The sequence below is a fragment of the Neovison vison genome, chromosome 9 (genome assembly GCF_020171115.1).
Source record: "Neovison vison isolate M4711 chromosome 9, ASM_NN_V1, whole genome shotgun sequence".
Taxonomy (NCBI): Eukaryota; Metazoa; Chordata; class Mammalia; order Carnivora; family Mustelidae; genus Neogale; species Neogale vison.
Genome location: NC_058099.1, coordinates 3,746,524 through 3,759,830, shown reverse-complemented (window position 1 = coordinate 3,759,830; position 13,307 = coordinate 3,746,524). Strand labels below are relative to the sequence as shown.

Genomic DNA, 13,307 nt, shown 5'->3' with positions numbered 1-13,307 from the left:
ACCGCTGTGCCTGAGAACCTGGTCTGACACTCAAGGCCAAAGAAGGGGAGCGTGCTGGGAGGCCAGGGGCCCCGAGGACCGACATGGGACTCAGGAACCATCAGAAGTAAGGTGGTCTGTCTTTGTCCCTCATCTGTCTTTCTCCATCTTTGTAAAGCAGAAGCTTCACGATGGCATAGTCCATCCTCGCCCCTTGTCTGCTGTCTCCCCAGTGCCGGGCACACGGGGGGGCGCGGGGATGTGCTGAGTGCATGAGGCGGTCACCTGCCTGCTTCCCACTCTGCTGCCCTGCTGGGCTGCGCCCGGGCCAGGCGGAGCTCAAACAGGCCTCCCTCCTGCAAGCAGCAAGCAGAGAGTCACCCGCCGCCCTTGCTTCTCCTCCCAAAGTCCCGGGACAGAGAAGCCGGTGGGCCCGCTCAGGGTGAGCAGCAGGTGTCACCCCGGTCCCACAGTAGAATCACCTGTGAAGGCTGTGGGTGGGGCCGGCAGACACCCCAAAGGGGCCTCGGCACCCCTGGATCTCCGCTGCCGGGGGAGTAGGGAAGGGAGAGGACAGGCACAAGGCAGTCGTAAGCCACGCTGGGAGCCGAGCGGAAGTGAGTCTGCGGTGACGTTAGATAAAAGACTAGAAATGACCCCGCAGCTGCTTTAATGGAGATAAGGTCGAAAGCGATCTGTGCCTGCGCAAGTTGCCCGATTCAGACTCCGGGTGACCACACGCACCCTGATCTAGAAATTCGCCAGCCGTTTGCCCTCCAGCCCCAGGGACCTGGGCCTCTCGGGCCGGGAAGCCCCAGAGCCAGCATCGCCGGGGCGGGAACTGGATGCGCGCACAGTCCAGCCCAGCCGCGCGATTAGCCCGGGAGCCGGAGCCGAGGGCTGCAGTTCGGGGGGCCTGGCCGGCGGGCAGCCCCCCAACGAGAAGCGGGGCAGTGTGGCTCTGCGGAGCGACGCGAGGGCCGGCGGGGGCGGGGAGGAGACGACGCCATTCACTGGGGCCGTTTCGGGAGACCCATCTACACACGCCGGAGCAGGTTGGGCCAACCCTGCGCTGCGCCCCAGCCCGCCGCACACCCCTCTCGAGGGGTGCGCCCTGGACTGTCCCCCAGTGCATCTCAAGGAAGCCCACGCTGTTCCCCTGGCTGTGGCAGCGCCGCACGGCCCAGCCCCCCGGCTCCTGAGGAATCCGGGGTGCCAGGGGACACGGGGGGGCGGCAGGGACTGGCAGGGACCGGCAGGGACCAGTACAGCAACCCTAGTCCCCGGGGAGCCCCTCCTGGGGGCCATCCTGGTGGTGACGGTGGGGAAAGCAAATGCCCTCCCCTACCCTGGGTGGAATTCGGGGACCCGGAGAGCACACGTGGGCGCTGACCCCCCCCATGTCACTTGCCACCTGCAGCCTCGGACAAATCATTTAACTTCTCTGGGCCCCGGCATCCTGGTTTAGGGTAAAAGCAGCACTGGCCTGTGGGGGAGTGGTGGGTTAGGTGAGATGGAGCCAAGGCCTTCCTCCGCGGGACGCTGGGCCCGGCCCTATTTCGGCCTTAATCTGCACGAACTAATCCCCCCATACTTGCTCAGCATTGTCCACAAGGCAATGACTGTTTTGCTCATTTTGCAAGGATCCAGAGAGGTTAAGTAACTTGCCTGAGATCACACAGCCACAGGGCACCCGGGCTGCTTGGTCCCATGGCCTGAGCTCTGGGCAGACATCACCTGCCTCACAGAACAGAAACGCTGATGGGCCGGCGGCGGGGGGCAGAAGAGGAGCCGTGGTGTGGCCAGGCCCCGAGAGCCGGGCGTCCACACAATGAGGGTTAGTATGTGAATAAATGAATGTTTTGTGTCTTTGGCTAAGGATTTACATCCAGTGTTTCACCGGAGAGTTCCAGCGCAGTGAGACCACATCCTCTGGGATCTGCAATGACACGCAGAGGAGGAAAGTGGGGGGTTGGGGAAGCCAGCCTAGCCAGGCCAGGGCTGGCCACTTCCTGGGTTACTGTATCCCGCGATCCGGGGGTGCTGGGCGTGGGCGGGCAGAGTCTCAGCACGCATGGGCGCTTGCAACCTGGCCATGTGGTCTGTAACTGGGGCGACGGGCAGGAGCCCACTATCGGGGGATTTTCAGGGTAGAGACCCCCTTCCCTGTGGGGGTTGGGAAGAAGTGGGGTCTGGGGATGGGAAGGCCCCTGGTGGAGTTTCGGGAGGTGGGACCGAGTGCCTGAACGGGGCAAGGAGAGAGGGTTGAGGACTGGCTTGCCCAGCAGAAGTCACCCCTGGAGAGAGGGCCCAGGCCTGTGAGGCCCGGCCGGGGTCAGGGTCACGGTCACATCAGGGCTGGAGGGGTTTGGGCCATGCCAGGGTGGAAGGGGCCTGAGGCCTGAGGCCTGAGGCCTAGAGTACCGGGGCATCCTCAGAGCAAGAGGCTGGAGCTGCAGTCTGGGCCCCAGCCCGGCCTGGCCTCCCGAGGCCCCATCGGCAGAGGGTCCCAGAGCACCGGTCCTGGTGCAGGCGGATCCAGGAGATGAGCAAGTCACTCACCCTCTGTGGCTTCAGCGTCCTCCTCTACAGATGGGAGGTCACCCGGGTGGTGGGAGGAGGGGGAGCTCACGGAAGAGGGTCAACTGCTTGGGCTCCATCAGCCCGGGGTGTCGCTGTCCTGTCCACCCGGTGTCCACGCCCGTGTACTGCAAGCAGGCCCGGAGGGGCCGTTTCCCCGGGGCCTGAGAGCAGGCCTCCTGAGGGGTTCCGGCACTTTCTGTTTATTTATTTATTTATTTATTTTTAGGGAGGGAGAGAGAAAATCTTAGGCAGGCTCCACGCCCAGCACAGAGCCCAACAAAGGACTCGATCGACCTCACGACCCTGAGATCATGACCTGAGCCCAATCAAGAGTCGGACATTTAACCAACTGAGCCCCCCGGGCGCCCAGGTTCCGGCACATCTTCAGCAACAGTTAAGTGTGTCTAGACCCCACTGTCCCATGAGGCAGCCAGGAAGCCACCTTGGCTCTGCACATTTAAATCAGTTAAAATTAAGTACAGTTTAAAAACCACCCCCTCGGCCGCACTGGCCGCTTTCCCGGTGCTCAGTGACCCGCTGTGGCTCGGGGCGCTGCGGCTCGGGGCAGTGCGGGGAATGCGCGCCCAGCAGCGTGAGACGCGGCTCTGGAGAGGGGCGTGTTCGACAACTACGTTTCCTGAGCACTTGCCGTGTGCCCGGCGCTGGGCCGAGGGCTCTCCTGGTGCCCCAGGGGCAGGGACCGGCACAACCCCTGCTTCGGTCGTAAGCGAGGCTCTGAGGGCCGGTGCCGCATCCCTGCGCCCCACTGCCTCCCTGGGCTTTGTCCATCCCGGGCCGCAGACCCCAAGACAAGGCCGCCGTCTCACCCGCTCACCCTGGGGACACGCGCGACTGCACCCAGCACTCTTTATTGGCTTGGCTGAGTTCCCAGGAGGCCGGGGAGGGCATTAACTCATTTCCCTGCGGGACACCCCTTGCTCGGAGCCCGTCAGGGGACTTTTTTGGGCAAAGGATTGACGATCCCGCTCTCTATATGTTCGAACACGGTGTACGGGTCCTGGTCGGCGTTGAGCGCGATGGCGTGCGCGTACAGCCCCTCCAGCTCCGAGCAGCTCCGGTAGAACAGCTCCGTCTTCAGCCTGACTTGCTCTTCCGCGTCCCTCGGGTTCTGCAGGAGGCGCGCCTGGATTTCCACGGTCGGAGGGGGCTTGTACATGAGATGGTACCTGCGACGCGGGGGGAGCCGGTGACCTACGGGCTGGCCCGCAGCGCGAGGGAAGAAGGGCCCTCTGTGCCACGCTGACCCGGCTGGCCACTGTCCCCCCAGCAGCAAACACGTGCGGTGCACCAGCTGTGTGCACAGCCTCGGCCGGCCCTGGCACCCCAGAGACGCAGAGCGTGGGCCCTCCCCCGGGGGAGGGTGCGGGTCCGCAACAGGTGGGCCGAACAGACTACATGAAGCCCGCACTTTCTTTCTTTCCTCCCCTTCCTTTCTCCCTCTCCTGCCTCCCTCGGAACTCTGCTTATCAAGCGTCTGCTCTCCGCCCGGCCTGAGTCTGCTCCTGGCGACGCGAGGCAAGACGGACAATGTGGGCTCTGGGCTCCGAGAGCTTGTGGCCTTCGCAACAGCGACTGTGAGCAGGGAGGACAGCAAGGGCCACAGATGGTCCCTCAGGGAGGGACCCCGGGGCACGGCAGCATGGAGGCCATTGGACTTGACGTGGGTCAGCGAGACCGTCCCAGGGCAGCAAGGATGAGAAGTCAGCCTATAGTTTAGAAAAACCCCGGCATTTCTTTCCCGCCCCTGCCCCCTTCCCTCCTGAGTCTCTACCCAGAAACGTGGCCCTGGGTGCCGGGGACGATGGAAACTTCTGCCCCTTCGTGACTGTGGACACTTGCGACTATGTTTCTGCTCCAACACGGTGATTGTACTCGGTCGGCCTGGGACTCAGGGTCAGCCCCCAGGTGAACCGGTTCCCGCAGCAACCACCTCGGCGGCGGGCCTCCCTGTGAGAGCAGAGCCCTTTGCGCGTCCCCGGGACACCCGCCTGCCCAGTCCAGCCACGTCACATGCTGGGGTCCGAACTGCTCCTCGGGACAGAGTGGGACGAAATTCCCGGCTACTCTTCCAGGCAGAGGGTCCACAGGCACTGCCCAGAGGAACAGACGGGAGGAACCCCCTTTCTAGAGCCTTCTGTCCGTGTCATCCCCAGACCCAGCCAGCTGGCATCATCGGTCAGCTAGACGAACAGGGGAGGCTCCCCAGCAGGCCTGAGCCCGGGAGCCCTCAGCCAGCCGCCGGGAGGGAGCCGGGCACCAACCTCTCTCCCGTGACGGGATCGATTCTCCTCAGGGTCAGCCGCTCAATGACAGAATCCAATGGCACATTCAGGAAAAACACCCTATGGGGAGAGAACAGCACCACGGTCAGCCAGAGGGGACCCCGGCCTGGACTCGGCCCCTGACACCGGGGCCGGCGTCTTCGCTGCACGTGGTTGGAGCCTCAGGAACCCCCTTTCAGGGGCTCCGGCTACCAAGCTCTCCAAGGTGGCCAGGGAGGGTGGCAGGCGGAGGCCTCCCCGCCACGGGAGCCTGGGCTAGAAGGCACCTCCAGCAGGGACGTGCCCCATGACCTCGGGCCACCCACACAGCCTCTCCAAGACTCCGTTTCCTCAGCTGCAAAATGGCTAACGACGGTTCCCTGGTGTTGGCGATCCGAGGACGGGAAGCGTGTGCCAAGCTCAGCGCAGGGTTTGCTCACGAGAATGTCCCTCTCGACACAGGACAGCCTTCCCGAGTTCAGGAGCCCCGGCAGCTGGGCCCTCCCAGAGAGCTGGGCTTGTTCTCAGCGCCCCGACTTTCTCTTTCACACGGGAACCCCGGACCCGGGGGAGCAGGGCCTTCGACAGCAAGCAGCCCGGATCAGAGCCCAGCAGAGGAGACACGGGGCCGTCTTCGCTCACCTAGTCTCTCCTAAATCCTTACTGTATATGGCAAGTGGCCATACACAAAACCCGAGGACAGGGTTTCTCAGTCAAGGTGATTTTGCCCCAAGAAGACGTCTGGCACTATATGGGACATTCGTGATGATCACAACGGGGCAGGGGAGCTGCCAGCATCTAGTGGGTGGAGGCCAGGGACAGAGCTCAGCATCCTGGGAGGGACGACAGCCGCCTCCACAAAGACTCATCCGGCCCCAATGTCAATGGTGCTGGGGTTGGCAGATGGGACAGGGGAGAAGGCCGGGCTCTCCAGGTGGGACGCATGGGTGGGGGTAATGTTCACGGCGACCGCCCGCAGCTCTAATCCAGGCCGTGTCTTCTAGCGTAGAACCATCCCCGTTTGTTTTTAAAGAATTAACTTCTGGGGGCGCCTGCGTGGCTCAGTGGGTTAAAGCCTCTGCCTTTGGCTCAGGTCAGGATCCCAGGGTCCTGGGATCGAGCCCCGCATCGGGCTCTCTGCTCAGCGGGGAGCCTGCTTCCCCCTCTCTCTCTGCCTGCCTCTCTGCCTGCTTGTGATCTCTGTCAAATAAATTAAAAAAAAAAAAAAAGAACTAACTTCTGGAATATTCCATTGCTCACTCACTGCTCACTCATTCATCCTTTAATTAATCCACGCGTGCATTTATTGAATGCCTGCTGTGTGACAAGCATCGCAGTAAGCTCCCAAGTTTACCAGCCTGCCATGCGGAACTGGAATACCAGATTCAATGGGGTCATTGTCACGGACATCTGGGTTCAATGACCAATGTGTGCACCTGCCACGGGGGACGACATTAGTGACAACAAGCGCTCCCTGTGTGCCCAAAGCCTTGTTCGCTTCACTTTCAAGTAAGTAAAGGCAAACAAGCAGCAGCTCTAAGTGTGAGAAAAATGCACACAGATGAGAGTTCCTGCCCTCCCCCTTGGGATGGAGTCTCTTTGGGATGGCCACGCTGCCTCCTCCAAGTTACAGAATGTAGAAGGCCTCCACCCTGGCCCAGAAATGCCGATTCGGCAGGCACCAGAGGGAGCCCAGTATTCCCCGAGCCTGGGATCCGCTGCCTGGGGGAGACCCCCAGCCCAGGACTCCGCACCGGTGCCCTTGCGGATCCCGCGTCCCCTAGAATCAGAGGCAAATGGTTGACCAGGTGCATTTTCTGGGAGGGGATGTGTCCGTGAGTCTCAGATTCTCAAAGGGGCGCCATTTTTTAAGAAAATAAGTGACTTTTTAAAATTTTTAACCGGAGAATAGTTGACACACAATGTTATGTGAGTTTCAGGCCACAACAATTAGAATTATGCTATGAACCATTCCTACAGCGAGCAAGTCACCACCAGAAGCTATTATGATACTATCGACGGTTTCCCTACGTCGCATCTCTCATCCCTCAGACTTACGATTATTTTATAACTGGAGGTTCCTGCCTCTCCATCTCCTTTGCCCATTTCGCCCATCCCCCCTTCTCTCCCCTCCCCTCTGGCAACCACCGGTTTGTTCTCTGTAGTTAGGAGTCTGTTTCTGGGTTTTGTTTGTTCAGTCATTTGTTCTGTTTTCTTTTGTTTAGATTCCACACATGAGTGAGATCATACGGGACCTGTCTTTCTCTGATTTATTTCACTTAGCATCGCTCCTTCTAGGTCCCTCGGTTGTCATGAATGGAAGGCTCCATCCTTTTCTCTGGCTGTGTAATATTCCACAGTAGATCTATAGACCACGTTCTGTATCCAGGCATCACTGATGGACACTTGGGCTGTCTTCGCGCAAATACCCAGAAGCAGAATGACCGGGTCCTCGGCTAGTTCTATTTTTAATTTTTTAAGGAATCTCCATTCTGTTCTCCAGAGTGGCTGCACGAGCTTCCGTTCCCTACAACAGTGCGCAAGGGCTCCCCTTTCTCCCCATCCTTACCAACACCTGTTGTTCTTGTGTTTTTTATTTTAGCCATAATGACAGGTGTGAGGTAGGATCTCCTTGTGGTTTTGGTTTGTGTTTCTCTGATGATGAGTGATGTGGAGCTCGATCATGTGTCTGTCCACCATCTGATGTCTTCTTCAGGAAAATGTCTGTTCGGGTCCTATGCTCAGTTTTAATTGCATTATTCATTTCTTTGGTGTGGCGTTGTGGGGGTTCTTTAGACATCTTGGATATTAAGAAGGGCTGACAATTTTTTTCTTTTTTTTAAGATTTACTTATTTATTTTTAAGAAGATTTTATTTATTTATTTATTTGACAGGCAGAGATCACAAGCAGGCAGAGAGGCAGGCAGAGAGAGAGGAGGAAGCAGGCTCCCTGCCGAGCAGAGAGCCTGATGCAGGGCTCAATCCCAGGACCCTGGGATCATGACCTGAGCCGAAAGCAGAGGCTTTAACCCACTGAGCCACCCAGGCGCCCCTAAGATTTATTTACTTGGGAGAGAGAGAGAGACAGAGAGAACAGAGCAGAGGTGGAGGGAAAGTATCTCCAGCAGACTCCCTGCTGAGCAGGGCTGGATCTCACAACCCTGAGATCGTGACCTGAGCTGAAATCAAGAGACGGTCCCCAAACCAAGTGAGCCATCCTGGCACCCTGAAGGGCTGCCATTAAAATCTTTTAATGATTTTACTTATGTGAGAGAAAGAGCGTAAGCGAGAGAGAGACAAATGGTGTGGGGTGGGGGAGAAGCAGACTCCCCATTGAGCAGGGAGACTGATGTGGGGCTCGATCCCAGAACCCTGGGATCATGACCCGAGCCAAAGGCGGATGCTTAACCGACTGAGCCACCCAGGCACTCTGAGGGGTACCAATCCTTAAAGATGGTTCTGAGTCACTGATGTGAGTCAAAGCCTCCTGTTTACTGAGATGAAGGACATGCCAAGGCCGACTGAGGAAGAAGCACAGCTGGGCCGCTCCCCATGCTGCACGTAGACACTCCCTGCTTCCCTGGGCTTATAGATGCCTGGTGATGGGCCTGATGCCCCTGGGGGCCACCCTAGTCCTCTCTCATCCCTGTGCTGTGTGTGAAGTTAACTCACCCCAGGGCTACAGGGCTGGGCATGAAGAAGGCCCAGGTGTGGCTCCTCCTGCCCACAGGAATTGGGTCAGGATGCAAGCTGATCCAAGCCAGGCCAATGAGAGGCTGCACCATGGCTTGCCACAAAGGAGTTTCCTTTTTGCTGGGGCTGCTAAGCTGATGGTGTGGGGCCTGGGGCTGTCTGGGGTTTGCACCCTGAGAGAGCGTACCTGAGAATGAAGCCCACCCCAAGAGAGAGGAGGGACACTGTTTGGGGCCCTGGATCAAGCTGTACCTGAAACTGACGCATCCCTCACTATTTCTCGGACCTGAATACATAAACCTCTTCTTTTGCTTAAGCTGGATTGAGTTTCTGCAGTTGTCCCCCAAAGGACACCTAATAGTCTCTTTGATGCCGCTTGCTTCTGGAAAATGTGTAAATTTTTTAAAAATGTGAGTCCTTGAGCCAAACACTCTCTCCTTCGAGGCACGTTCTCTCCCCCTGCCCTTCTTCTCTCAGCCTCATTTTGCCCACACTGTTTGCTTAGGTTTGCTTCTTTCCAACTGCCAAGAAGCCCCTCCCTGGTTCCCACTGAAAGCTGCCGCTGCCCCTCCACAGAGTGGGCGCGGTAGCTTCCCCTGCAGCCTGGGGGGCCAGGAGCCATGAAAACCCACTTCTTCCCAGTGTTCTTGATAATGATTTCCATTCGCAACGCGCTGCAAAGTAACAGCCACCAAATAAAACATGCGAGATCGGGGAGCGTCTGAACACGGGAGCACAGGTGTTTCAACGAGCTTTTATCCCCCGCGCTCCAAACACGCTGGGCCCCCCTCCCGCCCCCGAGACTTGCGAGGCCCCAGCAGCAACACCGAAACACGGCTGTCACCATGGCTGGCGGCTGGCGGCGCGGCTCTGGATGCCGACGCCAGTAGAAAGGAAGCCAGTTTGGAAATCCCTGATAATTGATGCTGTTTCGTAAACAAACAAGCCCCAATTGAAAGATTTTTAACCCAGCATATCAAGACTGCTTGTCGTCATTCAAGGGAATGGCTTGTGAAAGGCTGGCGAGATCAGAAGCACAAGGACACCAAACTGGTACTTGAAACAGGCGCTGGGAACAGCCTCGCTGGAGAAGGAGCCGTACTTCCATGCCGGAAGCTTCTGCTCGCCCAGGGCCTGCAGCCGCCGTGCAGGAGCCGGGTGGCGGGGTGGAGTGGGGAGCCCGATCCGCTCTGCAGGGACGCGCTGTCCCTTGCGCACCTCGCCTGGCCGGGGTTCTGCACTCTGCTGCTTGTGTCCTGTCCCACAGCCAGGAGAGGGGGAACGGAGACCACAAAGACAGTCAAGAATGCCTACAGCAGGGTGGTGAGCAGCAGCACCCCTGCAGGGATTGTGGGGGTGCAGGGACTCACCAGGGGCGGGATCTCCACCTCTTGAGGCCAGTAGAGGCCTCAGGAGGGAGGCGGAAGGTCCCCTGGGAGGCCTCTACTCCCTCGCTACTCATGAGGTCCCCGATGCGCAGCCCCAGCCCCAACTGGGAGCTCAGCACCACCGCCCGGCCGCCCGGCCGCTGAATTGGGAGTGGACGTGTTCACAAGACACAACCAGGTTGAAGAAGTGCTGCCCCTTTCCGTGTTTCCAAGATTTGTTGGGAGGACTGGTCTGAAATACAGATTGTGGTCACGCCTCTCAGAGCTACCAAACCAAAGCCTCCAGGGGAGGGGCTGGGGGACCTGCCTGACCCGTATTTGTAAATACAGGTGCCGCCTGTGCTCCAGCAGGAGTGGGAACCCCGGGGCTAATAATCCCAGGTGTCACCCTTGGCCACACCCTGGATGCATCAAAGGAGCTTCGAGAATACGGAGGTCGGGTCCCCGACCTCCCAAGAGATCCAGCTGTAATTGGCCCAAGGTGAGACCCAGGAGTGGAGATTTTTAGAACCTTCCCAGGCAACTCTAGTATGTGGTCAAGGCTAAGAACCAGTGCTCTGATCCGATCTGCTCAGTGTATAAAAGGGGGAAACTGAGTCCCAGAGAGGCCGGGCTCATCTTCCGTCACCCTGGGCAGCTGGGATCTCTTGACTCACCCTCATGGTGCCCCCTCCAGCCACGTTGTCCGAGGCTCTGTTTGGGGAGCAGAGAAAGTGTTTTTCTCAAAGGCCTTGACGCTTATCATCTGAAATTTATCCAGAGCTAAATTCTCTGAAACTTGAGGGATGGAACTTTCTGTGAACCCATGCACAGATTCGGTAAATTGAGAGGCTACACAGCGACAGACAGACCCTTGTTAACCTCTTGATTCCAAGCAATAAGGCTCCACTGGGGGCAAAACTCTACACAAGCGTCACGGTTTGACCATAACGAGACTCCACTTTGCCCTCACCGGGGCGGCCAGCACAAAACCCAGCAGCTAACGACTGTCTCGAGGATGTGGGGTGCTTGTGCCTTGCGAGTGGGAAGGTGAAATGGTGTCTCCACTGTGGACGGCGTCCTGGCCGACACAGGGTCCTGTGCGTCCGCCAGTCCACTGCGGAGCGCATATCCAGGACGAGGGAAAGCGGGCACGAGACAGACCTCTGCCCGCCCACGTCCGCAGTGGCTTTATGCACAGGAGCCGACAGCTGGGGATTACGCAGACGTCCGTGGGCGGGTGACTACGTTAACAAAATGCAGGGTAGACACACAAGAAAGTACTGTTTGGCCTGAAAAGGGAATGAAATCCTGGCACCTGCTACTGTGTGGATGAACTGAAGACAGTACCCTCGGCGAAGTCGGTCAGACGCAGCAGGATGTCTGCTGTTTGGTTGCCTTTCCAGGAGGCATCCAGGAACCCAATGCACAGAGACAGATCACACGGCGGTGGGCGCCAGGGGATGGGGAGCGGGGTGGGGGGTTAGTGTGTGACGGGGACAGAATTCCAGCTGAGGGAGAAGAGAGCAGTTCCGGGCGTGGAGGGTGGTGAGGTCACACAACACCATGACTGTCCTTCCTGCTATCAATTCGTATACTTAAAAATGGCTAAAAGAGTAAATTTTACATTAAGTATATTTTATCTCAGTAAAACACAAGTACTGTGGTGCACTTTATAGATGTGACGGTGACGGCAGGGGGAGGGTAGTTCTTTGGCCTTGAATAAGCTTACCATTTAATGAGGTTCTTTTTTTTTTAAAGATTTTATTTATTTATTTGACACAAAGAGAGAGAGAGATCACAGGTAAGCAGAGAGGCAGGCAGAGATAGAGAGGGAAGCAGGCTACCTGCTGAGCAGAAAGCCCAATGCAGGGCTCAACGTGGGGCTCAATCCCAGGACCCTGAGATCATGACCTGAGATGAAGGCAGAGGCTCAACCCACTGAGCCACCCAGCTGCCCCTAATGAGGTTCTTTTTTTTTTTTTTTAAGATTATATTTATTTATTTGACAGACAGAGATCACAAGTAGGCAGAGAGGCAGGCAGAGAGAGGGGGGAAAGCAGGTTTCCTGCTGAGCAGAGAGCCCGATGTGGGGCTCGATCCCAGGACCCTGAGATCATGACCTGAGCCAAAGGCAGAGGCTTTAACCCACTGAGCCCCCCAGGCGCCCTCTAATGAGGTTCTTAATATGCACCTGGGGACAGATAAATGGACAGACCAAAGAATACGAACCACAGGATGGTACTAATTCTAAAGTAACGATGGCGTCACTACTGCACAAACACTCAGAAACCAGAGGAGGAGGGAAGAGAATCTGCTTTTTTGGGCAGCCTTTTCCCCATACCCCAAACCAAACAAAGACACTGCAGGAAACCAAAGACCAGTATCACTCAAGAATACGGAAGTGAGAACACACAATAAAATGTTCACAAACTGAATCTAGCAACATATGAAGTATGCAAGTAAGTGTGGGTTTGCCTGGGAATGAAAGTCAAAACATCCAAAAATCAATCAGTGTACTTTACCCAACTATAGTAGAGAAGAAAAACTGTACACTCATCTCAACAAGTGTAGGAAAAGGACTTAACAAGATTTTCACAGCAATTCCTGATAAATACTCCGAGCAAATTAGAAATAGAAGGTAACTTCCCCACCCCAATAAAGGATATTTACAAAAAAAAAAAAAAACAACCCTACAGCTAACATCGTATTTAATGGTGAAAGACTCAATGCTTTCCTCTAAGATTGGGAACAGGGCAGGGTTGTCCATTCTCACCAGTGCTATTTAACATCATACCAGAAAACCTGTTTAATGCAATATGACAAGAAAAGGGAATAAAGTGCATTCAAGTTGAAAGGGAAGAAATAAAATTCTCTATTTGTAGATGACATAATCATCCTAATACAAGTACCAAAGAATTTTCACAAAGGTTACTGTAACTAATGAGTAAGTTTAGTGAACTCACAGGGTACAAAATCAATGTGCAAAAAATAAGTTGACTCTCAAGGTACAAGCAACAAACAATTGGAAACTGAGATTTTAAAGTACATTTACAGGGGCACCTGGGTAGTTCAGTCAATTAAGCATCTGCCTTCAGCTCATGTCATGGTCTTAGAGTTCTGGGATCTAGCCCCACATTGGGCTCCCTGCTCAGTGGGGAGTCTGCTTCTTCCTCTTTCTCTGCCCTTCCCCCCTCTTTCTCTCCCTCAAATAAATTTTTAAAAACCCCCTTTAAAAAAAAAAAAAAGTACTGGGGCACCTGGGTGGCTCAGTGGATTAAGCCTCTGCCTTCAGCTCAGGTCATGATCTCAGGGTCCTGGGATCAAGCGCCATATCCTGCTCTCCGCTCAGCGGGGAACCTGCTTCTCCCTTCTCTCTCTGCTTGCCTCTCTCCCTACGTGT

General features: G+C 56.5%; 1 protein-coding gene across 5 annotated transcripts in view; it reads right to left on the bottom strand.

Moving 5' to 3' along the window:
* Positions 1-13,307, bottom strand: part of AK8 (adenylate kinase 8) — a 137,680-nt gene that overhangs the window by 17,860 nt on the left and 106,513 nt on the right. For 3 of the 5 annotated variants that reach the window (XM_044264614.1, XM_044264615.1, XM_044264617.1), the window contains 2 exons: positions 4,845-4,925; positions 3,416-3,749 (listed from right to left, as the gene is read on the bottom strand). The exons of the other annotated variants lie outside the window; for them this stretch is intronic. In XM_044264614.1, coding sequence (XP_044120549.1) covers positions 3,512-3,749; positions 4,845-4,925 — 319 coding nt within the window. In that variant the 3' untranslated portion in view covers positions 3,416-3,511. Of the gene's footprint in view, positions 1-3,415; positions 3,750-4,844; positions 4,926-13,307 lie in introns of those variants that run through there. 5 annotated transcript variants of the gene reach the window in all.